We start from the raw sequence: 27,226 nt of genomic DNA, 5'->3' as shown, positions 1-27,226 counted from the left end.
AAAGAGCTGATATGCTATGCAGCACTGCACATTGAGTGGATAATAGGATTTTAATTACCTACCGGTAAATCCTTTTCTTGTAGTCCATAAGAGATATTGGCGAGACTTAGTACGATGGGGCATAGACAGGGTCCAAAGGAGCCGGTGCCCTTTAAATTTCTTCACTGGGTGTGCTGGCTCCTCCTCTCTATGCTCCCTCCCACAGGCAGTTATAGGTAAAACAGTGCCCGAAAGGAGATAGGACATATATGAGAGAAGCAACATGACAACAAAGAGTGGTGACGCGTGAGATTTAACATCAGCACACCACGAACATAAAACAACCAGCAACAGCCTAACAGGTAACCACATAACAGAGAACCTGCTGAAAAGTCAACACCCAATATCCCTTATGGACTACAAGAAAAGTATATACGAGTAGGTAATTAAAATCGTATTTTCTCTAGCATCCATAAGGGATATTGGGGAGACTTATTAAGATGGGGACGTCCCAAAGCTTCCAGAACGGGCAGGAATGTGCGGAGACTGCTGCAACACCGCCTGCCCAAACTGGCTATCCTCTTTGGCCAGGGTATCAAACTTGTAGAACTTTACAAAGGTGTTCTTCCCCCACCAGGTAGCAGCTCGGCATAGTTGCAAGGCCGAGACTCCTCGGGCAGCCGCCCAGGAAGAGACCACAGATCTTGTAGAGTGGGCTTTCAAAGACTTAGGAACAGGTAAGGCTGCCGACACATAGGCCTGTTGGATAGTAAGCCTAAGCCAACGAGCAATGGACTGCTTCGAAGCAGGACAACCCCTTTTCTGCGCATCATAGAGCACGAACAAGGAATCCATCTTTCTGATCCGAGCCATCCGCTTGACATGGATTTTCAAGGCTCGCACCGCATCCAATGCCTCCGGAAGAGCAGAAGTGTCAGAACTGGATGGAACCACAATAGGTTGATTCAGGTGGAACGCAGAGACAACCTTCAGCAGGAACTGCTGCCTAGTCCTGAGCTCCGCTCTGTCCTCATAAAAGACCAGGTATGGACTTTTACATGATAAGGCCCCCAATTCTGAGATACACCTAGCAGAAGCCAGGGCCAGTAACATCACTGTCTTCCACGTGAGGTACTTGTCTTCTACCATCATCAGAGGCTCAAACCAGATGGACTGTAGAAATTCCAACACCACATTCAAATCCCAGGGTGCCGTAGGCGGCACAAAAGGAGGTTGTATGTGGAGCACCCCTTGCAAGAAGGTCTTAACTTCCCAAGTCCCAAGTGGAACTCTGCAGGTGTATACGTGCGTTCCTCGCACCAAGAGACATATCTTCTCCAGATATGATGATAGTGTTTTGACGTCACAGGCTTCCTGGCCTGAACCACGGTAGCAATAACCTTTTTGGAAAGGCTCTTGTGAGCTAGGATGTTCCGCTCAACCTCCATGCCGTCAAACAAAGTCGCCGTAAGTACGGGTAGACGAGCGGTCCTTGTTGAAGAAGATCGCTTCTTAGTGGTGGAGGCCAAGGGACTTTGACGGACATGTCCAGAAGATCCGCGTACCACGCCCTCAGAGGCCAATCCGGAGCAATCAGAATTGCCTGGACTCCTTGATTTCTGATTCACTTGAGCACCCCTGGGAGCAACAGAATCGGAGGAAACAGGTAGACCAGCCGGTAAGGCCAAGGCGACGTCAGTGCGTTCATTGCCCTCGCTTGAGGGTCCCTGGTTCGAGAGCAATACCAGTGAAGCTTCTTGATGAGACGAGAAGCCATCATGTCTATCTGCGGGCAGCCCCACCGGTGGATGATCTGCTGGAACACCTGATGGTGGAGTCCCCACTCCCCCGGGTGGAGGTCGTGACGACTGAGGAAGTTCGCTTCCCAGTTGTCTACACCCGGAATGAAGATTGCAGACATTGCTCTTGCATTTCTTTCCGCCCAGAGGAGTATCTTTGGCACCTTTGCATGCAGGCTTTGCTTTTTGTCCCTCCTTGCTGATTGATGTACGCCACAGCAGTGGCGTTGTCCGACTGAACTTGGATTGCGCGATTCGTGAGCAGAGGAGAGGCCTGAAGCAGAGCATTGTAGATCACCCGAAGTTCCAGAATGTTGATCGGAAGGTGGGCTTCGTGGGCTGACCACCTGCTCTGGAACTGTGCCCCTTGGGTGACAGCACCCCATCCTCGCAGACTCGCATCCGTCGTGAGGAGGGTACAATCCTGAATCCCGAAAACTCCGGCCTTCTAGGAGATTGGAGGACTGCAGCCACCACAGAAGGGAAATCCCGGCCTGAGGTGACAGCCGAATTATCCGGTGCATCTGTAGATGTGATCCGGACCACTTGCTCAGGAGATCCGATTGAAATGTTCTGGCATGGAACCTCCCATATTGGATCGCATCGTAGGAGGCGACCATCTTCCTCAACAATCTGATGCAAAGATGGATGGATACACAAGCAGGTCGGAGCACCATGCGGACCATCTCCTGAAGTGTTCTCGCCTTGTCCTCTGGGAGGAACACCTTCTGGGCCACAGTATCCAGTAACATCCCCAAGAACAGGAGCCGCTCAGTCGGTTTCAGGTGGGACTTCTGTAGATTGAGAATCCACCCATGGCGTGACAGAAGTTGGATAGTGTGGTCGATATGGAGCAATAAAAGCTCCCTGGATCTTGCTTTTTTCAGAAAATCGTCCAGGTAAGGGACAACATTGACCCCCTGGACCGTGCGTTAGAACATCACCTCCGCACATACCTTTCGTAAATACCCTTGGCGCTGTGGACAGGCCAAAGGGTAGTGCCTGGAACTGATAGTGATCGTCCAGTAGGGGCAAACCTCAGATAAGCCTGATGAGGTGGCCAAATTGGAATATGAAGGTAGGCGTCCTTGATATCCAGGGAAACCAGGAACTCCTGTTCTTCCAGACCCGCAATCACTACCCTCAGGGATTCCATTTTGAACTTGAAAACCTTTAGGTAAGGATTCAAGGACTTTAGATTCAAAATAAGCCGTACCGAGCCATCCGGCTTTGGAATCACAAACAGGTTGGAGTAATAACTCCTGCCTCGTTGTGGTATCGGTACTGGAACAATGACGTGGGACTGGACCAACTTTCAGATGGCCTGTTGCAACGTAACTTGCGTATCCTCCAAAGCTGGTAAGCTTGATTTGAAAAATTGTTGGGGAGGAGCACCGTCGAACTCCAACTTGTAGCCCTGAGAAATGATGTCCCTTACCCAGGTATCCTGGCAGGAGTTTTCCCAGATGCGGCTGAAGTGATGCAGTCGGACTCCCACCTCGAGATCTCCTCGGGGTGGGTGGGCACCGTCATGCTGAGGGCTTAGTGGAAGCAGAACTGGTGCTCTGTTCCTGAGAATCGTGGTTGCAGGTCTTTTTGACTTACCTCTGGCGCCTCTATTTGCATTGCAGGCACCTCTGGCCCTAGAACGAAATCTGTTAGACCGAAAGGACTGAACAGACAGCCCCGGGTAGGAACGCCTAGCCGGTGGGGCCCCAGAGGGTAGAAACGTGGATTTCCCAGCAGTGACTTTGGAAATCCACGTATCCAACTCAACCCCAAAGAGCCATTCCCCCGAAAAGGGGAGGGATTCTGCACTGCGCTTTGATTCTGTGTCCGCTATCCACGGACGCTACCACAAAGCCCTGCGTACCGACACTGCCATGGCAGAAGTCCTAGCATTAATATTCCCCATCTCCTTGAGCGAGTCACACAGGATGCGTGTAGTGTCCTGAATGTGCTTGAGGAGAGTAACCATAGTGACCAGAGGCAAAGCCCTGGAGAGGCCCTCCTGAATCTGAATAGTCCATGTGTGAATGGCATGGATCATCCATCAACCTGCTATGACCGGCCTCTGCGATATACCTGCTGCTATGTAAATTGATTTAAGTGTAGTCTCTATCTTTCTGTCCCCAGCATCCTTCATGGTAAAGGAGCCCGAGGCAGGCAGCACCGCCTTTTTGGACAGTCGAGAGACCGATACATCAACCCCCGGGGGTTCTTCCCAGGATTTCCTACCTTCAGGAGCAAATGGGAAAGTGCGCAAAAACTTTTTTGACACTTGGAATTTTCTTCACTTTCCCCGTCACCCGGCTCCATAGCTGTGCAGGCAAATATGGACGAGATAGTCCATATTGGCCTGCATGCACAAACGACGTGGCACAAGCGATGTACGAGTGCGGGGCCGCGCATCGTTCATCGCTTGTGCCTCCACACTGAAAGATATGAACGGTATCTCGTTCATTTATGAACGAGATCATTCATATCTTTCAGTCATATCGCCCAGTGTGTATGGCCTATAAGTTTGGCCAAGCAGACTTACATAAAGAAGGAAAAGGGGAAAGAGAGCCTGGGAGCAGGATATTTATTACTGCAATAAAAAATTTTTTACACACACCGACCAGTATAAAATAAAAACAACAATTAGAATGAATTCAAATAATAAAACCAGCAATAATACGGCTTTATGAGCAGTTCCAATCATATACTTCACTTCAAAAAGGGGAGTGGACTCCCGGAAACGCGTCGAAGCCGTCCTGTGTCTGCATACAGAAGGTCCTGGAGATCGGTGATTCAGATTCCGTGCGGTACGCTTACCTGTCTGCAGCCGGTGCGTCTCTTCACGGGGTTTTACATCAACTGCCGACACCCAGTTCCAATGCATGTATGCGGACTTACCTATTATTATTTTTTATGACTTTTTTGCATTTTAAATAAAAATCCTTTTTTGGAAAACAAGTGTGTTCTGCTGGGAATCCCTATTGGACACCAACATACAGAGAGGATAAAGATACCTTTATGGGAACGCGGGACAGAATTTTAATGTAAGTTACATACTGTCAAGCTAAATATTGAAAGAATACTGTGATACCAGTGGGTGAAATCGTTAAGCCGTTTAAAGATACCTTTATGGACACACGTGAAAGAAACCACCTGTAAGTGTTTTTCCAGAAGAGAGAATACACAGGGGATTTCTGCGTGTCAATATTAAAGATCTTTTATTTGTGTAGAGAGAGCGCCAGTTTTAAGCTATTTTTTTCTTTGTGATAATCATATACTTCAGTCTGCTTGTATATATATTTATGTATTCTGCAGATCAGTAATTTTCTTCTGAAAGTATAGCTTATCACAACAGTATCATGACTATATTTTTAGTGACGAGAGATCGTGGGGCGATATTCAATTGATCACCTTATCGCCCCTATAGGGCCCATAGCAGTCGGGTTTAACCAACTAAAGTAATGTGTGCAATCGCGAAAAAGTCCAGTTTGGGTGTCCAAACGGGTCACTTTTTGCACATTTCAGCTCGCCACCCCAGGGGGTAGCGAGCTGAAATTATGATATCGTGCCCATCGTCAGAAACAGTTTAACACGAACGGGTGCAGAAGGGGGCAGATAGAATTGAATACCGCCCTTTATGTTAATAAAGCTGTTTTCTGTAATAATAGTATTCGCAGTAGAAGTAATAGTGGTATTAGTAGCTTATTGCAGGTTGGGATCGAAATGCTGCAGTGTGGGATGCTGGCGGTCAGAAGACCGACCGTGGCATTGCGATGTGCAGAATCCCGACAGGGGAAGGCCCCCTAACCCTCCTTTCTTGCAGCCGAAACCTAACCCTCCCCCCCCCTCGCAACCTAACACTAACCCTCCCCGGAGTTGCCTAAATCCCCCCCTTTCTCCCAACAGCATAAACCTAACCCCCCCTACCTGCAGCCTAAATCTAACCCTCCTCCCCTCGCAGCCTAACACTACCCCAAACTAACCCTCCCCGGAGTTGCCTAAATCTCCCCCCCCCCCCAGCATAAGCCTAACCCCCCCCCCCCCCCACCTGCAGCCTAAATCTAACCATCCCCCCGCAGCCTACACCTGAACCCCCCTCCCCGCAGCCTATAACTAACCCTCCCCCGGGGGTGCCTAAACCTACCCCCCCCTCCTTGCAGCCTAAACCTAAACCCCCTTCCTCAACTCACAGCGTACCTGTCAGAGTGTTCGGCTGACGCTCGTTCAGGATCCCGGCGGTCGGGTTTCCGGCACCGGGATAATGACACTATTCGGGGATGCCGGTGTCGACATTCCGAAGTGTCGGGATTCTGGCGTCGCCATTTTGACTGCCGGGATCAGCTTATTGCAAGAAATAGCTCAAATTACAGTTCTCCACAGATAGCAAGCTGTTAGTGAGAAGAGTCAACTTAATCAGGTTGAAACATTTATCTTAAAAAAGTTTGCTCACATCTCTGGCATTCAGAGCATAGAGCTGATGATTACCCAATAACAGGTCCCACTTATTCCAATCTCAAATACTGGTAGTGCAAGTCTCCCAGCTGGTGCTGCTGCCCTATTGTATATCACAGCCTTCTCTAGAGTACATTATTCCCACTGTCCTAAAGGTACAGTAGGAAATCCAGCAGGTGTGTAAAAATCCGTTGGTATAATGTATTATATTGTAGGATAAATGATTCTCACCTTCACAAGTACATAGGTGGGTATTCAATTGAAGTCGGAACTGCCCTCTTGTCGGACAGACGGCAGTTTCTGACTTTTTTAGGTCGCAAACTGTTCCAACCTATTCAATGGGGATGCCGTTTTCCGACAGGTTGGCAAATTCCGACTTGTCGGAAAACACGTGGATCCGCGGATTAGCTGCGGATCCACATGTTTTGTTGGATTCACGGCTGAAATACGACAGGTTTAGCCCCGTTTCCAACAATGTCAAACCGACTTTAAAAAAAAGTCGGATTGGCATTGTCAAGAATGGCCAAATCATTGAATATTCCGCCGATTCACGTGTTTTCCGACAAGACGGCAGCTTCCAACAGTTATTGAATACAGCCCTTAGTCTGGAAAGTCAGGGAGAGCTAATACTAGTATGGAAGTAGGGGTTTTTAGTAAAGGATGATTTTTAGCATTACATTTAGTAGAGTACAGAGAAAGTGGACATGCCTGGTGGAGGCTTAGGAAATATATGTCTCTGGAAACCCTTATGGTGCATGTTTTCCATATTTCCTTGCTGGAAAACAAATGTATTCATTACTAGCTGACACATTCTAAAAGAGCTGCAGGGGGTGGTGGTACTAATTATTTTGCTTGTGATTTCATGTGGACACCCTGAAAACATGCACTGTTAGGATGTATATTATTTACACTGTACACAAAAGAAGAAATAACACCTCATATATTTGTAGTGATGGCAGAGATGTTCTTTACTAACCTTCTTGTGCTGTTAGCATATGGTGCGCTGTTAATAGGTCAAATGCTTCAAAACAGTAAACATCAAACTTCAAAGCCTCTTTGTAGCTATAGGTTGCCAGCGTTCTGTTATCCAGAGCGTCATAGATCTTTCCACGCAAAAGGCAAATGGAGCTTTTAATCTGCAAAGAAAGCATTAAGACACCCCATGAGACTCCCACAGAGAGTATAAATGAACACAACAATTATAAACATATAATAATTATGACTGAGTTTAACCTGTAGATTATACCCATGTAAGTCAGGCCATTCAGAGTCATTTACAGTCATAAAAAACAGAAATGAAAAATTAGATAAACAAAAGATAAAACTTGTTTGAAAAAGAGGATTTTGTTACCTACTCGTAGTTCATAAGGGATACTAGGAACACTTATTACGATGGGGTATAGATGGGGTCCAAAAGAGTCAGAGCACTTTAAATTTCTTCAACAGGGTGTGCTGGCTCCTCCCCTCTATGTCCTCCCTCACTGCTCAGTCTAGGAAAACTGTGCCCGAAGGAGGAGGACATACTTGAGAGGAGGAAACATGACCATACACGAGTGGTGAGAGTAACGAACCAGCACACAGCAACAACAAACTAGCAACCGCTAGTGAAACCAAAAAACAGCAACAGCTGATAATAATAGCACAAGAACAATAACTTGCAGGAAAGGTGAAGCACAGAGGCGGGTGCCCAGTATCCCTTGTGGACTACGAGAAAAGGATTTACCGGTAGGTAATTAAAATCCTCTTTTCTTTATCATCCATAAGGGATACTGGGAACACATCCCAAAGCTCCCAGAACGGATGGGAACCTGCTGAGACGCCTGCAACACCGTATGTCCAAACTGGACATCCTCCGTAGTCAGGGTATCAAATCTGGAGAACTTGACAAATGTGTTTGTCCCTGACCAGGTAGCGGCCCAGCACAGTTGCAAGGCTGAGACACCACGGGCAGCAGCCCAGGAAGAACCCACAGACCTCGTAGAGTGGTCCTTGACAGACCTAGGAATAGGAAAGGCCGCCGAAGCGTAGGCCTGTTGAATAATAAGCCTAATCCAACAGGCAACTGACTGCTTTGAAGCCGAACGATGCTTTTTGCGAGCATCATACAGCACAAAGAGGGAATTCAAATTTCGGATGGCAGAAGTCCTCTTGATATAAATCTTCAGGGCTCATACCACATCCAAGGACTCAGGAAGAGAGGAAGTGGCCAAAGCAGCCGGAACCACGATAGGCTGATTTAGGTGGAACGCAGAGACCACCTTTGGCAGGAACAGCTGACGAGTCTTGAGTTCTGCTATGTCCACATGAAAGACCAGGTAGGGACTCCTACAGGACAAAGCACCCAGTTTTAAAACACGCCTAGCAGAAGCCAAGGCCAAGAGCATAAACGTCTTCCATGGGAGGTACTTGTCCTCCACTGACATCAGAGGTTCAAACCAAGAGGACTGTAGAAATTTCAGAACCACGTTGAGATCCCAAGGAGCCGTGGGCAGCACAAAGGGAGGTTGAATGTGAAGGACACCCTTCAGGTAAAGCAGCCAATTTCTTCTGGAAGAAGATGGACAAGGCAGAGATCTGAACATTTATGGAGCCCAACTGTAGGCCCATATCCACACCAGCTTGTAGGAAACGCAAAAAGCGCCTCAGGTTGAAATCCGCAGCCAGACACCCGCGGCCTTCAAACCAGGAGATGTATCGTTTACAGATATGGTTGTAGTGCTTTGACGTGACAGCCTTTCTGGCTTGAACCATGGTGGTAATGACTTTATCCAGAATACCCTTCTTAGCTAGAATGTTCTGCTCAACCGCCATGCCGTCAAACGAAGCCACCGTAAGTCCGGGTAGACGAACGGCCCTTGCAGAAGAAAATACTCCCTTAGCGAGAGGGCCCAGGGGTCTCCTATTGCCATGGCCAGAAGATCCGCATACTAAACCCTTCGAGTTCAGTCAGGGGCAATGAGAATTGCCTGTACTCCCTCTCTTCTGATTCTTTTCAGAATCCTGGGGGACAGTGGAATTGGAGGAAACAGGTACACTAGCTGGTAAGCCCACGGTGTTGTCAGCGCGTCCACTGCCGCTGCCAGAGGGTCCCTCGTCCTGGAACAATAGCACGGAAGCTTATTGTTGAGCTGAGAGGCCATCAGATCGATCTGCGGACTTCCCCACAGATCTGTTATCATCCAGAACACCTGTGGATGGAGACCCCACTTTCCTGGGTGGCGGTCGTGACGACTGAGGAAGTCCGCCTCCTAGTTGTCCACTCTGGGAATGAAAATGGCAGACACCGCCTTTGCATTCTTTTTGACCCAAAGGAGTATCTTGGATACCTCCCGCATGCAGGCCCTACTCTTTGTTCCTCCTTGACGATTGACGTATGCCACTGCTGTGGCATTGTCTGACTGAACTTGAATGGCTTGACCTCGGAGTAGAGGAGCCCCCAGAAGCAGAGCATTGTATATCGCTCTGAGTTCCAGTATGTTTATCGGAAGGCAGGCCTCGAGTATCGACCACCTGCCCTGGAACTGTGCCCCTTGGGTAACAGCATCCCAGTCTCAAAGTCTGTGGTCACGAAGATCCAATCCTGGATGCCGAAGCTCCTCCCTGCCAATAGGTTGGAGGGCTGTAACCACCACAGAAGAGAAATCCTGGCCTGTGGTGACAGACGTATTGACCTGGTGCATCTGCAGATGCGAACCCGACCACTTCTTCAGGAGATCCACTTGGAAGTCCTTGCATGGAATCTGTTAAAGGGAATGGCCTCGAAGGAGGCCACCATCTTTCCCAGCAGATGGGTGCAAAGATGTATCGAGACCCTGTTTGGTTGTAGAACCACTCGAACCAACTCCTGAAACGCCTTCGCCTTGTCTGCAGGAAGGAAGACTTTTAGAGCCACCGTGTCCAGGATCATCCCCAGGAACTGGAGGCATTGGGTTGGCTGCAGGTGGAATTTCTGAAAGTTCAGAATTCAACCATGGCATGACAACAGGGATGTGCATTTGCTGTCCAGCACAAGTTCCTTTGACCTTGCTTTTATAAGCAGATCGTCAAGGTAGGGGACAATGTTCACCCCCTGAACCCTAAGTTGTAACATCATCTCTGCCATCACCTTGGTGAAAACCCTTGGGGTTGTGGATAAGCTGAAGGGCAGCGCTCAGAACGGATAGTGATCCTCCATCAGAGCAAACCTGAGGAATGTCTGATGAGGCGGCCATAATGGGACATGGAGGTAGGCGTCCTTTATGTCCAGAGATACCAAGAACTCTCCCTCCTCCAGACCTGAGATCACAGCTCTCAAAGACTCCATTTTGAACCGGAAAACCTGCAGATATGGGTTTAACGATTTGAAGTTAAAAATGGGCATCACAAAAAGGCTGGAATAGTGTCCTTCGCCCCATTGCTGAAGTGGCACGGGAACAATGACCTGGGTCTGGACTAACTTTTGAATGGCCTCCTGTAGGGTGAGGCACATGGTTTCTGAAGCCGGTAAACCCGATTTGAAAAACCTTTGAGGAGGAGAATTGTCGAACTCCAGTTTGTAGCCCTGGGAGATTCAGGTCCTTTACCCAGGCATCCTGGTAGGAGCTGTTCCAAATGGAGCTGAAGAATCTCAGATGAGCTCCCACCCTGAGATCCCCCTGGAGCAGAGGGACACCGTCATGCTGAGGGTTTTGAGGAGCCAGAGCTGACGTTCTTGTTCTGAGAACCTGTGATAGCAGGTTTGCGTGACTTACCTCTGGATCCTCGTGCCACATTTGAGGCACCCCTGGCTCTACTTTTAAAGCGCTGGGTCCGAAAGGACTGCAGAGAAGGTCCAGTGTAAGAGCGCCTAGCTGGCGGAGCAGCAGAGGGGAGGTATGTGGACTTTCCAGCGGTCGCTTTCGAAATCCAGGTATCCAATTCACCTCCAAACAGCCAATCTCCTGTGAAGGGTAAGGCTTCCACACTCTTTTTATACTCTGCCTCCGCCACCCACTGACGTAACCATAACGCTCTGCATGTAGAAACTGCCATGGCAGAGGTACGGGCATTCATAACGCCAATTCCTTTGATGGTATCATAGAGGAAGCAGGCAGAATCCTGGATGTGCTGAATCAGCATCACCATATCAGCCAGGGACTTATACCCAGTGAGGCCCTCCTGAAGGTTACCAGCCCAAGTATGCATGGCGTGAGTCACCCAACAACCTGCAATAACTAGCCTTTCGGATGCCCCTGCTGCAACATAAATAGATTTTACGTCTCTATTTTCATGTCTGCGGGTTCCTTTAAGGCCGTAGCCCCTGGAACCAGCATTACTGTCTTTTTAAACAAGCGTGACACTGAGGCGTCAGGGGGAATTTTTTATTTTTTTGGGTTAGCAGGCTCTCTTAGAGAGATAACCCATTGAACAGGTAGTACTGTTTACTTGGACAGTATAGATATCAAGGTACCCACTGTAAGGAGATTTCCCAGACCTTTCCATCCACAGTAGGGAGGGTCAAGGGCTGAAAGAATCAGTTAACTCCTTAATGGAGATTTTCCTGAAGAATTATATGTAACACATCTCTTATTCTACTACTTCTTTAAGTACTAGTTTCTCTCCCCTTCAATCCCTGGCATCTCCTCTTCATGGGGGATATTCAATTGTTTGAAAAGTCAGTTCGGTGCCTGTTTTTTCCTATCTAATAGACTTGAAAAAACTAGAGATGAGCGGATTCGGTTTTACTCGGTTTTACTCGGTTCTCAAAACCGAATCTTATTGGCTCACGGATGTCACGTGTTTTGGATAGCCAATAATATTCGGTTTTGAGAACCGAGTAAAACCGAATCCGCTCATCTCTAGAAAAAACAGACACCCAACCGACTTTTCAAACATTTGAATTCCCCCCCATATGTTTAGAGGAGGACAGTCAGTAACATGCATCTCTGTGCTGTTAGAATATTAGGGTGAGACGCTTGTCTGTGCTCTATCTTTTATACATTAGATTTGTCACAGACTTTTAAAAGCTCCTGTTTAACAGCAGCTAGTTAGTCTATACATGTCAGCATCATAGTATTCGAAGATAGCAGGCACTCATAGTCCTGTGTATTTTCCCCCATCCACTGCTGCCTTGTCTATCCTCTGTAGTAGGCAACATGGGCCCTCATTCCGAGTTGTTCGCTCGCTAGCTGCTTTTAGCAGCATTGCAAACGCTAGGCCGCCGCCCTCTGGGAGTGTATCTTAGCTTAGCAGAATAGCGAACGAAAGATTAGCAGAACTGTTACTAAATAATTCCCTGCAGTTTCTGAGTAGCTCCAGACCTACTCCTAGACTGCGATCACCTCAGTCCGTTCAGTTCCTGGTTTGACGTCACAAACACGCCCTGCGTTCGGCCAGCCACTCCCTCGTTTCTCCAGCCACTCCTGCGTTTTTACCTGGCATGCCTGCATTTTTGAGCACAGTCCCTGAAAACGTCCAGTTTACGCCCAGAAACACCCACTTCCTGTCAATCATACTACGATCACTCGAGCGATGAAAAAACGTCACTCGAGCTTGTGTAAATCTACAAAGTTTTGTGTGAAAGTACTTGGCGCATGCGCGCTGCAAACCATGCGCATTTTTGCTGTTTTTTCACTTGATCGCTGCACTGCGAAAATCGGCAGCGAGTGAACAACTCGGAATGACCACCATTGTTTCACTTATAAGATGGGAATACACACCACCTAGAGGAAAACCAGTCTGAGCCAACTTTATCGAGCTTAGTCACCCAGTAGGGGAGGGGAAGGGGGGGGGGGGGGGAGGGGGGGGGGGGACCCGGAGTGATATGAAGTACACTTCCACCACACACATATAGACAGAGGTACAAGCAAGCCAGTCCAGCCCAGTATGTGTGGAAAGAAACCCAAGGAGGAGGAACCAGCACACCAGCCTTAACAAACTTAGTAAGAATGCAAGGTTATATGGTTAGTTTATGTGTTAGTAACCTGTTTAAGGTTCCTGCCGCGGCTCTCCCCCTTATAATAACTCCTGTACCGTGTGTAGGTTGTTGGAGTACCCCTGGAGGGGCAGGCAATCTGCTGCAGTGTCTGCATGCACAGAAATGGCGCCAGGAAGCCTGTGGTCCCACTCTGAGATAGCTCCGCCCCCTGCAATGGCGCCGGCGCTATAATAATCTTTATACTGGCAAAAGACTCCTAATAGTGTGTGAAATGAGGCCCCATCACCTATTTCCACTGTGTTGCCAGTCTGCGCGGGGGGGGGGCTATGGGATCATCCCAGGGGGAGTCCATATGCGCGCCCCGCACCAAGGATTGGGGGGACCCTACTAGCGGTATTCCCCCGGCAACATTCACCACTCTTGATCTTCACGCTCCATGCTGGGGGTGTGTGGCATGCTGCTGGTGTCTGCTCAAGAGCGCAATGTCTGTGGTACACTGACCCCCAGGACCGGTCCTGTCAGTGGAATCCGACTCAGCACCACCAGGAGGCCGGTGTCGGTCCCCCCCCCCCCCCCCAACCCTCCCCCCTTCCAACGTCCCTCGGTGCAGGTAGGTTGTTGCCCAACAGCCTATATGAAAATAATAAACAATGGAAATAATCTGAAGAAAATTCTCTGGAGCTCCAGAGTGTGCATCCTCTCCTGAGGGCATGTTTTTCTAAACTGCGCTGTGAGGGAGGGCTTAGAGGGGAGGAGCCAGCACACCCTGTTGAAGTAATTTAAAGTGCACCGTCTCCTTTGGACCCCATCTATACCCCATCATAATAAGTGTTCCCAGTATCACTTATGGATGATACAGAAAATCCATGTAAGGGGTATTGATCAATATATACTAATGTACTGTAATAAATGGTATTTTTGCTGATTAACATCAGCATACTGCGATCAGCTTTAGATAAAAAGAGAACCATCTCTGAAAGGTGCTTCTATAATAGAAAACCTAACAACATTCTAAGGCAAAAACTGACAAATTAGATCATGTAGTTTGTTACATTAAAAGTGCTATTATGTAAATAGTTAAAATGTTTGTTACTGCACACATTGCTTCTAACACTGCAGTTTATTTAATGGCCAAGCCTGTAACTTTGGATGTTAAGTAGGATCTCGGATACGTGGCAGTATGTTCTAGTAATAGGATGCAATTAAAATACCTGCTATCGGGATCCCGGCGTTCAGAAGACTCTCGCCGGATTCCCAACAGCCGGTATACTTTAAAAGCCGGCATCCTGTATGCCGGTGAAACACATGTATTCCCTACAAACTTCTACATGATATTCAGCAAACAAAACTGTTGTGAGGAAAAACAAGAAAAGTATAAATCACCATGTTCCACAATATATATATATATATATATATATATATAAACATATATATATATATATATATATATATACACATACACATACATACATACACACAATAAATAAAACAGGATTTTTACTATGAGGGGCACTGGCACTGGTAGACAATTAAAACTGGGTACACATTCGACTATATTTTGGCTGATTAGCAGTTTGGAGCCAAACTGGAACAACAAATCGACCGCATTGTCAAGTGTATACACACCATGATCAAACAATGCAAGATACCTAATTCAGTAATTTGCACATTGTATAGCATGTACCCAGCTTAATGTTAAATGGGGAGGATGAGAAGCAGGCCCAAAATATTTAATGGTATTAAGGCTGAAACCCCCCCCCCCCCCCCCCCCCTCAACGGTAACCCTCCTGCCTCCGCTGGCAACTCAGTCATTATTTAACAAAGCTTAATGATGAAGTAAACAAACTTGCACCAAGCACGATAAAAAACAGAAACAAAATAAAGACAGGACGGCAACCCAATGTCCATGAGGTGGACTCATAGGAATTGATTTTATGGGGAGTAAAACTGTATGTTTCCTCTTTCGTCCAATCTGGGGGATTCTGACAATGGGACTTCCCCAAGAAAGCTTAGAGGGGAGGTATGCCCCAGCAATGCCATGCACAAAATCTTGTGCCCATAACTGGCTTCTTTAAAATGAAGGTTTGGAAACTATAATATTTTGTATTTACTATTGTATAAACCAGTTGAATGCGGCCCAGCTACCATGAACGGGGCAGCATTCACAGTTCTGTGCATGCGCAGAACTAGTCTATGTAGAGACAGGGAAATGTCCGCGGGGGGAGCTGCTGCGCATGCCCAGTTACCTTTGCAGTTCTGACTCCACAAACCTCTACCCACAGCCCTATCCTGCCTGCTCAGCACCGTTAGCACTGATGAAGTCACGCTGTCCGCGCCCTGTATGTGTGTGTGCCCGGCTGCCCACAAAATGCAAGATTCATCTGGAAGAAGAGCAGACGGCTTTCTAAGCAGGTAAATTGTAGGCGGCTGGCACAAGGGTTGGAGGATGAATAGACGCAGAACAGGGGGCACAGAGGGTCTGCAGCTGAAGGGGACACAGGGAGCAAGAGGAGACACAGGGAGTATGTGGCTGGACTGGAGGGGCAAAGGAGGCTGGAAGGGACACATGTTCCATGTTAGAGAGAAACCACTATATAGGCAAGTCTTAACTATATAGTGGTTTCTCTCTAACATGGAATATGTGTCCCTTCTTCCAGCCCCCTCTGTCCCTGCAGTCACATGCCCCCTGTGTCCCCTCTATCTAAGGTGACACTGGCAGGGATGGTAAAGGGAAGCAGTATTAATTTAATTATCTCCCAGTACACACCGATATGTGGTATTTTTATTATTATTTACAGTAGAGGGGAATGCAGTGATACGAGAAGAAATAACACAGGTCCCAGCACACACTGGTATTACAGGTTGAGTATCCCTTATCCAAAATGCTTGGGACCAGAGGTATTTTGGATATGGGATTTTTCCGTATTTTGGAATAATTGCATACCATAATGAGATATCATGGTGATGGGACCTAAATCTAAGCACAGAATGCATTTATGTTTCATATACACCTTATACACACAGCCTGAAGGTCATTTTAGCCAATATTTTTTTATAACTTTGTGCATTAAACAAAGTGTGTGTACATTTACACAATTCATTTATGTTTCATATACACCTTATACACACAGCCTGAAGGTCATTTAATACAATATTTTTAATAACTTTGTGTATTAAACAAAGTTTGTGAACATTGAGCCATCACAAAACAAAGGTTTCACTATCTCACTCTCACTCAAAAAAGTCCGTATTTCGGAATATTCCGTATTTCGGAATATTTGGATATGGGATACTCAACCTGTATTATATAGAGGAGAGGGGTCTGTACAGTGACACATGATGGGGAATAACAGCTCCCAGCACACACTGATATGTGGTATTATTATATAGAGGAGAGGCACCCTCACACTGTGCGAGATTCAATGCTATTCAAATTTGAAGCGCAAATTCAATTCAATAACTTTGTGTACCTGACTTTTATAAGTATTTGCCTGCACAATTTGTAGAAACTTGCAGGTTCGCATGTGAAAATGTTTTCAATGTTTGGAAGTACCTACCAGTGTGCCCAATTATTCTCATTAATGAAAGGAAACAGGTCTCCTGCTAAGTCCAGAATGACAGACTCATCTTGGTTCAGTTTTAAAAGTAATCACATCCAATAAGATTTCTCCTGAAATTGGAAAACTGGTGACAGCAAAAAGATGTCAAGTACCAGGATGTAAACATTAAAGTTAATGTTTCCTTCCCCAGGACACTGGACATCTCTTTGATTAAACCCTATTGTTGGGTTTTCTTAATAATAAACCTTTCAAAATTGCATATTAGACTTTTCTTTTTCTTGCGGCCCACACAATCTTAGACCTTGATTATTCCGCCCAGTTGGGATTTTGAATTTGACATGTCTGGTTTAGAGACTGCCCAGCAGTCTAATCCACATAAAAGCACAGTTCCCTGACAACATGCGTAAGATGGATAGAAAAGCTAGACTGCCGAAAAACTGGCAGCACAATGAAAAGATGGGTTTGTGCAAAATAGCACCATGCCAGGGTGAAAAATTAACAGAGCAGACACCAATTCAGAGACTCTCCTAGCCAAGGCTACAGCCAGCAATATAAACTTTCCATGTAAGCCACCGCATGTTAGTTGACTGAACGGGTTCAAATGAAGCCCACTGAAAAGCATCCAGTACCAAATTTCAAGTCCCAAGGTGGAACAAGCAGATAATAAGGAGGCGGAGCGTGGGATGTAATGGAGTCCGAGATTGCAGGACGTGCGGGATGCCGGACGATACCTTTTTTTTTTTTAAAAAGAGGCAATCATTTACAAAGCCTGGTTTTGCCCTTTAAGGAAGAAAGGCTTGGGGGTTTGTTTACGAAGAGTCGGGATGTAAAACCCGACACTTCTGAGCATGTTTATGCCTGATTTTTAAAAGGGCAATGCTTTTACTAGTAAGACACAGCTAGAAAAACATTGCACTTTTAAATGTAAGGCATAAACATGCACAGAAGTGTCAGGTTTTACAACTCGACTCTTCGTAAGTAAACCCCTTAGGCCCTGGTCCAGGCCCACCTAAAGAAAGGAAAGAATACAAGACATGCGAAACGAAGAGGCAGAAATGTCCTGGCATTCACACCAGCCAATTTATGCCTTCCAGACCTGATGATAACTAGAAAAAAGTCACTGACTGATGGGCCTTAATCATGGCTTGCACCACTGCCTCTGACAATTGTCTGGATCTCAAAATCTGTGTCTCCAGTGATAAATTGGGTGAGCAGGTAGATGCCAAGAAGGATCCCCCGCTGCTAGTACGCATCCATACGGAGAAGCCAATAACCTTCTCCAAAGAGTAACAGACTCTGGATAGACCCCTCTTGATATTATGTGCCCTCTCAGGTTCTACAGAACTACCCTGATCCACAGGGACAGGAAACCTGGGAGTAATAAATGCCTGAGCTCAGGAATAGTGTAATCGCTTATCACTGTCTGCCAAATTACCTGATGGGCGAGATCTGCAATGGCCTGAGCCAAAACATTCCCCAAAACAGGCATCTCCTCTAGAGCCAGCAAACTCTCACACATGCACCAAATGACTTGCATGATACACAGAGGCTTCTGTGTTGCCACCTGGAAGTTTGTTAAAGCATTTTCCTCAAACACGATGCAAAACCTGAGCAGCCCCCTGCTTAACCTTTGCTTACCATCCCAAGGCAAAGCAGGGTACATCATACTAACAGCACACCGAGAAGTGGGATAAAAATCCTGCTTAAGCTCAAAGAGATCAAGCAGAGAATATATATTAAGTTAAAAGCACAGGAGCTAGTGAGGAAAACAGGACTGGCAAAAAATAGGATTTTAATACCTACCGGTAAATCCTTTTCTCTCAGTCCGTAGAGGATGCTGTGGTTTCCATTAGAACCATGGGGTATAGACGGGATCCGCAGGAGACATGGGCACTTTAAGACTTTGAAAAGGGTGTGAACTGGCTCCTCCCTCTATGCCCCTCCTCCAGACTGCAGTTATAGGAACTGTGCCCAGGGAGACGGACATTTCGAGGAAAGGATTTATTGTTAAACTAAGGTGTGATTCATACTAGCTCACACCTCAAGCATGCCGCCCAACGTGGCATTCAACAGAACACAAACCAACGGTATGAACAATTGCAGCAACATGCTGACAATAAACGTAACACAACATGTGTGTAACCACAACTAATAACTGCAGATACAGTACGCACCGGGACGGGCGCCCAGCATTCTCTACGGACTAAGAGAAAAGGATTTACCAGTAGGTATTAAAATCCTATTTTCTCATACGTCCTAGAGGATGCTGTGGTCACCATTAGAACCATGGGGTTATACCAAAGCTCTAGAACAGGCGGGAGAGTGCAGATGACTCTGCAGTACCGATTGATCAAACTTAAGGTCTTCATCGGCCAAGGTGTCAAACTTGTAGAACTTTGCAAATGTGTTTGACCCCGACCAAGTAGCTGCTCGGCAAAGTTGCAATGCCGCCCAGGATGAGCCCACCTTTCTAGTAGAATGGGCCTTCACCAATTCCGGTAACGGCAATCCAGCCGTGAAATGAGCATGCTGAATCGTGTTACAGATCCAGCGTGCAATGGTCTGCTTGGAAGCAGGACACCCAACCTTGTTGGGAGCATACAGGACAAACAGAGCCTCTGTTTTCCTAATCTGAGCCGTTCTGGCGACATAAATCTTCAAAGCTCTGACCACATCCAGAGATTTTGACTCAGCGAAGGCGTCAGTAGCCACAGACACCACAATAGGTTTATTCATGTGGAAAGAGGAAACCACCTTCGGTAGAAATTGTTGACGTGTCCTCAATTCAGCTCTATCTCCATGGAAGATCAAATAAGGGCTCTTGTGAGACAAGGCCGCCAACTCAGACACCCGCCTTGCAGATGCCAAGGCCAACAGGATGACCACTTTCCAAGTGAGGAATTTCAACTCCACCTTCCGTAAAGGTTCAAACCAATGTGATTGAAGGAACTGCAACACCACATTAAGGTCCCATGGTTCCCCTGGAGGCACAAATGGAGGATGGATGTGCAATACGCCTTTCACTAAAGTCTGAACTTCTGGAAGGGAGGCCAATTGTTTCTGAAAGAAAACCGATAAGGCTGAAATCTGTACCTTAATTGAGCCCAATTTTAGGCCCGCATCCACACCTGCTTGTAGAAAATGGGGAAAACGTCCTAGCTGAAACTCTTCCGTAGGAGCCTTCCTGGATTCACACCAAGAAACATATTTTCACCAAATACGGTGGTAATGCTTAGACGTTACCCCTTTTCTGGCCTGGGAATTACTTCACTGGGAATACCCTTACGGGCTAGGATTTTGCGCTCAACTGCCACGCCGTTAAACGTAGCCAGGGATCTCCTATGAGTAATTCCTGAAGATCTGGATACCAAGCCCTCCTTGGCCAGTCTGGGACAATGAAGATCGCCCGGATCTTTGTTCTTCTTATGATCTTTAGAACTTTTGGAATGAGAGGAAGTGGAGGGAATACATACACCGACTAAAACACCCACGGTGTCACCAGAGCATTCACTGCAATTGCTAGAGGGTCCCTTGACCTGGAACAATATCTCTGAAGCTTTTTGTTGAGATGAGAAGCCATCATGTCTACTTGAGGAACTCCCCAACGACCTGTCACCTCTGCGAAGACTTCTTGGCGGAGGCCCCACTCTGCTGGATGGAGATCGTGTCTGCTTAGGAAGTCTGCTTCCCAGTTGTCCACTCCTGGAATGAAGATCGCTGACAGAGCGCTTGTATGCTTTTCCGCCCAGCGGAAAATCCTTGTGGCTTCTGCCATTGCCGCTCTGCTTTTCGTTCCGCCCTGACGGTTTATGTACGCTACTGCCGTTACATTGTCCGACTGGATCTGTACAGGCAGAACTCGAAGATGATGTTCCGCTTGCAGAAGGCCGTTGTAAATGGCCCTTAACTCCAGAACATTTATGTGGAGACAAGTTTCCTGACTTGACCATCTTCCTTGGAAGTTTTCTCACATTGTGACTGCCCCCCAGCCTCTGAGGTTGCATCCGTTGTCACTAGGATCCAGTCCTGTATCCCGAACCTGCGCCCCTCTAGGAGGTGAGAGCTGTGCAGCCACCACAGGAGTGATATCCTGGTCTTGGAAGACAGGATTATCCTTCGGTGCATGTGTAGGTGGGACCCGGACCACTTGTCCAACAGGTCCCACTGGAACACTCTGGCATGGAACCTGCCAAACTGAATGGCCTCGTAGGCCGCAACCATCTTCCCCACCAACCGAATGCATTGCTGGATTGACACTCTTGCTGGTTTCAGAATTTGTTTGACCAGACTCTGAATTTCCAGAGCCTTTTCCACTGGAAGAAAGACTCTCTGTAGTTCTGTGTCCAATATCATTCCCAAAAACGACAACCGCGTTGTCGGAATCAACTGTGATTTTGGCAAGTTTAGGAGCCAACCATGTTGCTGAAGAACTGTCAGGGAGAGTGCAACGTTTTGCACCAACTGGTCCCTGGATCTCACCTTTATCAGAAGATCGTCCAAGTACGGGATAATCGTGACTCCTTGCTTGCGAAGGAGAACCATCATCTCCGCCATCACTTTGGTGAAAATCCTCGGAGCCGTGGACAGACCAAACGGCAACGTTTGAAATTGGTAATGACAATCCTGTATTGCAAACCTCAGGTAAGCCTGATGCGAAGGATTAATGGGAACATGTAAGTAGGCATCCTTTATGTCTACCAACACCATAAAATCCCCTTCCTCCAGACTGGAGATCATTGCTCGGAGAGACTCCATCTTGAATTTGAATTTCTTTAGGAAGAAACTTAGGGATTTCAGTTTTAGGATTGGTCTAACCGAGCCGTCCGGCTTCGGGACCACAAACAGGCTCGAATAAAAACCTTCTCCCTGTTGTAACTGGGGAACCCTGACGATAACTTGACACAACTTTTGTATTGCGTCGCAAACTACCTCCCTGTCTGGAAGAGAAGCTGGTAAGGCCGATTTGAAAAAACGGCGAGGGGGAACGTCTTGAAACTCCAGCTTGTACCCTTGAGATACTATTTGTAAAACCCATGGGTCTAGGTCCGAACGAACCCAAAACTGACTGAAGAGTTTGAGACGGGCCCCCACCGGGCTGGTGATCATGTACCTCTTCCTCTAGTAGCAAGGAAGGAAGAACCTCTGCTCTTTCTGTAATTATTGGGCCGAAAGGACTGCATCTGATAGTGGTGCGTTTTCTTTTGTTGTGGAGGAACATAAGGCAAAAAGGATGACTTTCTGAGTAGCGTACCTGTGGTCGCATAAATGGACTTTAACGAAGTTTCTTGTTTACGATCCGCAGGATCCTTAAGGGCCGCCGTTTCAGGTGACGGGAGCGCCACCTTTTTAGACAAACGTGACAGGGCCTTGTCCACAGTGGGGGATGACTCCCACTTTTCCCTATCCGCTGAGGAAAACGGATAAGCTACCGTAATTCTTTTGGGAATCTGAAACTTTCTGTCAGGACCTTCCCATACTTTTTCAAATAGCGTGTTCAGTTCATGAGAGGGAGGAAACGTTATCGCAGGTTTCCTTTCCTTATACATACAGACCCTTTTATCAGGGACAGCTGGGTCCTCAATGATATGTAATACCTCTTTAACCGCCACAATCATGTACTGAATGCTTTTTGCCAATTTTGGATCTAATCTGGAATCGCTGTAGTTGACACTGGAATCAGAGTCCGTGTCGGTAGCAGTGTCTGCCGGCTGGGCCAACGTACGTTTTTGTGACCCTGAGGGAAGCTGACTTTGCAATAACATATCTTCCACAGATTTCTTCCATGCCTGGGTCTGAGACTCAGACTTATCCAGCCTCTTACTAATAAGACGTATGAGCGCACAAATATTCAAAAGTGGTTAATTAGGCTGCTGGTTTGGTAAATAAAATATATTTTTATTAAAAGAACAGCAAACTAAATAAACATTCATAGATATAAAAACATCATGCTGGAAATCGCAGAATAATTAGTATCATACTTATAATCACTGCATGAAATTCAATAGATACCCCCGCATTAGCCAATTGGACTTATAATTAATTTAAAGCATGCATGCTTAATTGGTTAGCTGGTTAGTTAGTTGGACCAGTAATCAGTCCCAGTATACAGTCCTGGTTGTTAGTAACTGTTAATCCCTCCAGGGATTTTGTTATATTGATGTTAATAATTAGTTTGGTTAGATAGACAGAAATGTCCCTGGGTATATATGTCAACACAGTCCTTTTAAGATAGTGAAACTTTCTTCTGGTGATATTTCTGTGCCAGTTTATTCCATATAATGTAATATTGAGAGATTTACATAACCACTTAGTAACCCGTCGTGGCACTCATAGGGGCACTGCTTACCCTCCACTCTGCGGCGGTATTGGTGTCCACGATTGGGTTGAGGCACTGTATAGCTGGAAAGTTTCCTATCTGGCTGAGGCGGTGACACGCTGCCTGCGTGTAGCTGGGAGCGCTTGGCCGCGTGTCGCGGCTTCCGGGTTGTGCAAAGCTTCCGGCTTACGATGCGCTCCAGCTGCGTTCCACTTGACGTCGTTAGGGTCATCTGACGCGTTTCTCCGCCTTTTGTGGGTGGCGGTTTCTTCAGAGGTTTTTAGAGGTCTAGATGTGCGGTCACTATTTATCCCCCTCAGGGATATTCCTCATTGGTTGCAATTAAGATCGTTATTAATAGCATCTGTATCGTCCTTCTCAGGGATACCCTGATTTTACCAGCCATATCCAATTAACTAAACCACTATTATGTATATATATGATACGATTAGATTTCCTCTTTTTAAAAAGACAGAATTAGTATAAAAATAAATATAAACATATACATAAAAATGTATTATTATTATCACTCATGACCACAATGAGATGTTCTAATGTGCAAATAGCATTCAATTATGTATATACGTATATACCTAATTAGATTCAATAATGAATATTCTATTATCTTTTTTATTTATTTATTTCATTATGTGTATATATGGAACACTAATTGGAGAAAGATATATGTAATTTTTAACCTAGTTGGTTAATAAAATAGATAATTCTTTTTTATTAGTTTAGTATCTAAAATATAGACCCATATATAGGGAGAAGTAAACACATAATATTAATATAAACAGACACATAAAAAATGCTCAGAATACTGAAACTCCATAATAAAATAGAATATATATTTTTCCGATAGGATTCTTCTATATAGAGCAATATACATATAAATATGGAGTCATAAGAAGAGAGAGAAGGGAAGAAGAGACGGAGGAAGAGAGCAGGAGAGATATAATATATTCATATATGTAAACCTGTGGAAAAGAAATATATAGAGATCTCTTTATCTCGCTCTAGGCAAGAATTTTACACTAACTTAATAATATTATACTACAGGTATATATTATATCCAGAGATGTTTTGCCATATCTAACGACTTTATTTTATTGTTTTACATATAGAATCAATTTTGAAACATCAATGTCTAAAGTATGCAATATAAGGGCTATATTGCGGATGGTAGTTCTTACTGATGAAATTATTTATCCTAATGTATGTGTTCCCAGAATTCTAAGGAATATACATCACATAAGGAATATAACTAGAAAAAGGGAGAGAAGAAGAAATGAAGAAAAAGTGAAGAAGAAAGGGGAGAGGGGGGGATTTATTAACCCCTCATGTTACATGTTGTTAAGTTCTATATTTTCATTCAGACCCTGTGGTTCTAAAGTCTTTAAGCGAAAGATCCAATATGCTTCTCTCCTGCATAGGGCATTGAATCTGTCGCCTCCCCTTTCTGTTTGACCGACCTGTTCAAGAGCTTTTAAACGAATATTAGAAATATTCCCCTGCTGACAATAATTCGTATGCCTAGAGACGCTATGTGTATTGCTTTTATTCATAATATTCCGTCTGTGTTCAAGGAATCGTGTTTTTAATTTTCTAATGGTACGACCTACGTATTGGTATCCACAGCCACACTCAATAAGATAGACTACATATGTAGATTCACAATTTAGGAAGCCCTCTATCTCAAAGGATTCTCCCGTTACCCTAGATCCAAATGTCTTACTGCGCAAGTTGACATTCGAGCAAGTAAGACACCTGGTCCTGGCACACCTGAAGAATCCCCTGGGTTTCTCCCGTAATTCGTCTAGAGAATTAGTATTCAGTGTCCCCAATAACTCGTTGTTCCTATGAATTTTTTTCTTTTTATTTTTCTTTTTATCAGGATTAAACATACTAGGTGCTAATTTTATCTGTAGTGTCTCTGATTTTTTATATACTGTTCTAATATTTTTACCTATTACAGGTTCCAACAGAGGATCTATCAACAAGAGTGGGGTGTTTTTCTTTATTATTTGTTTTATCTTAGTGGCATGTGTATTATATTGTGTTACAAATATACATTTTTCTTTATAGATATCTCCCTTGTACACATTTTGATGTTGTTGCTTTTTGCGCGATTTTTTTGTGAGAAGATTATTCCTATCTTGTTTTTCTACGTCCTTAAGTGCTTTCTGAAGGATATAATCTGGGTAACCCTGTTGTTCAAAGGAGGAATGTACTTTCATTACCTGTTCTTGATATCTATAATCCCTTGAGCAATTTCTCTTCACTCTTAGAACTCATTTGGGGGGCAGACCTCGGGGGGAGCCTGGTCCTCTATGGCAGGTATATAGATGATTTATTCTTTATTTGGGATGGGGATCTAAATTCTGTTACATCATTTGTATCACATCTGAACACGAACACTTATGGATTAAAATTTACTCACACATGCGATCCTCACCATATCACATTCCTGGATATTGCCCTACTGTCTGATGGCGAGAACATCCATACAGAGACTTACTTTAAATCGGTAGATACTAACAACTTTTTGAAATATAGCAGCAGCCACCTTAAAGCCTGGCGAGATAACATCCCAAAGAGTCAATTTCTAAGAGTGAAGAGAAATTGCTCAAGGGATTATAGATATCAAGAACAGGTAATGAAAGTACATTCCTCCTTTGAACAACAGGGTTACCCAGATTATATCCTTCAGAAAGCACTTAAGGACGTAGAAAAACAAGATAGGAATAATCTTCTCACAAAAAAATCGCGCAAAAAGCAACAACATCAAAATGTGTACAAGGGAGATATCTATAAAGAAAAATGTATATTTGTAACACAATATAATACACATGCCACTAAGATAAAACAAATAATAAAGAAAAACACCCCACTCTTGTTGATAGATCCTCTGTTGGAACCTGTAATAGGTAAAAATATTAGAACAGTATATAAAAAATCAGAGACACTACAGATAAAATTAGCACCTAGTATGTTTAATCCTGATAAAAAGAAAAATAAAAAGAAAAAAATTCATAGGAACAACGAGTTATTGGGGACACTGAATACTAATTCTCTAGACGAATTACGGGAGAAACCCAGGGGATTCTTCAGGTGTGCCAGGACCAGGTGTCTTACTTGCTCGAATGTCAACTTGCGCAGTAAGACATTTGGATCTAGGGTAACGGGAGAATCCTTTGAGATAGAGGGCTTCCTAAATTGTGAATCTACATATGTAGTCTATCTTATTGAGTGTGGCTGTGGATACCAATACGTAGGTCGTACCATTAGAAAATTAAAAACACGATTCCTTGAACACAGACGGAATATTATGAATAAAAGCAATACACATAGCGTCTCTAGGCATACGAATTATTGTCAGCAGGGGAATATTTCTAATATTCGTTTAAAAGCTCTTGAACAGGTCGGTCAAACAGAAAGGGGAGGCGACAGATTCAATGCCCTATGCAGGAGAGAAGCATATTGGATCTTTCGCTTAAAGACTTTAGAACCACAGGGTCTGAATGAAAATATAGAACTTAACAACATGTAACATGAGGGGTTAATAAATCCCCCCCTCTCCCCTTTCTTCTTCACTTTTTCTTCATTTCTTCTTCTCTCCCTTTTTCTAGTTATATTCCTTATGTGATGTATATTCCTTAGAATTCTGGGAACACATACATTAGGATAAATAATTTCATCAGTAAGAACTACCATCCGCAATATAGCCCTTATATTGCATACTTTAGACATTGATGTTTCAAAATTGATTCTATATGTAAAACAATAAAATAAAGTCGTTAGATATGGCAAAACATCTCTGGATATAATATATACCTGTAGTATAATATTATTAAGTTAGTGTAAAATTCTTGCCTAGAGCGAGATAAAGAGATCTCTATATATTTCTTTTCCACAGGTTTACATATATGAATATATTATATCTCTCCTGCTCTCTTCCTCCGTCTCTTCTTCCCTTCTCTCTCTTCTTATGACTCCATATTTATATGTATATTGCTCTATATAGAAGAATCCTATCGGAAAAATATATATTCTATTTTATTATGGAGTTTCAGTATTCTGAGCATTTTTTATGTGTCTGTTTATATTAATATTATGTGTTTACTTCTCCCTATATATGGGTCTATATTTTAGATACTAAACTAATAAAAAAGAATTATCTATTTTATTAACCAACTAGGTTAAAAATTACATATATCTTTCT

At 44.9% G+C, this 27,226-nt stretch overlaps 1 protein-coding gene across 1 annotated transcript in view; it reads right to left on the bottom strand.

The window, feature by feature from the left end:
- Positions 1-27,226, bottom strand: part of CDC16 (cell division cycle 16) — a 170,805-nt gene that overhangs the window by 50,812 nt on the left and 92,767 nt on the right. The window contains exon 6 of the mRNA XM_063953395.1: positions 7,207-7,366. Coding sequence (XP_063809465.1) covers positions 7,207-7,366 — 160 coding nt within the window. The remainder of the gene's footprint in view (positions 1-7,206; positions 7,367-27,226) is intronic.

Source organism: Pseudophryne corroboree, chromosome 2 (genome assembly GCF_028390025.1).
Source record: "Pseudophryne corroboree isolate aPseCor3 chromosome 2, aPseCor3.hap2, whole genome shotgun sequence".
In the NCBI taxonomy this organism is placed as follows: Eukaryota; Metazoa; Chordata; class Amphibia; order Anura; family Myobatrachidae; genus Pseudophryne; species Pseudophryne corroboree.
This window is presented reverse-complemented; position numbering and strand designations above follow the sequence as displayed.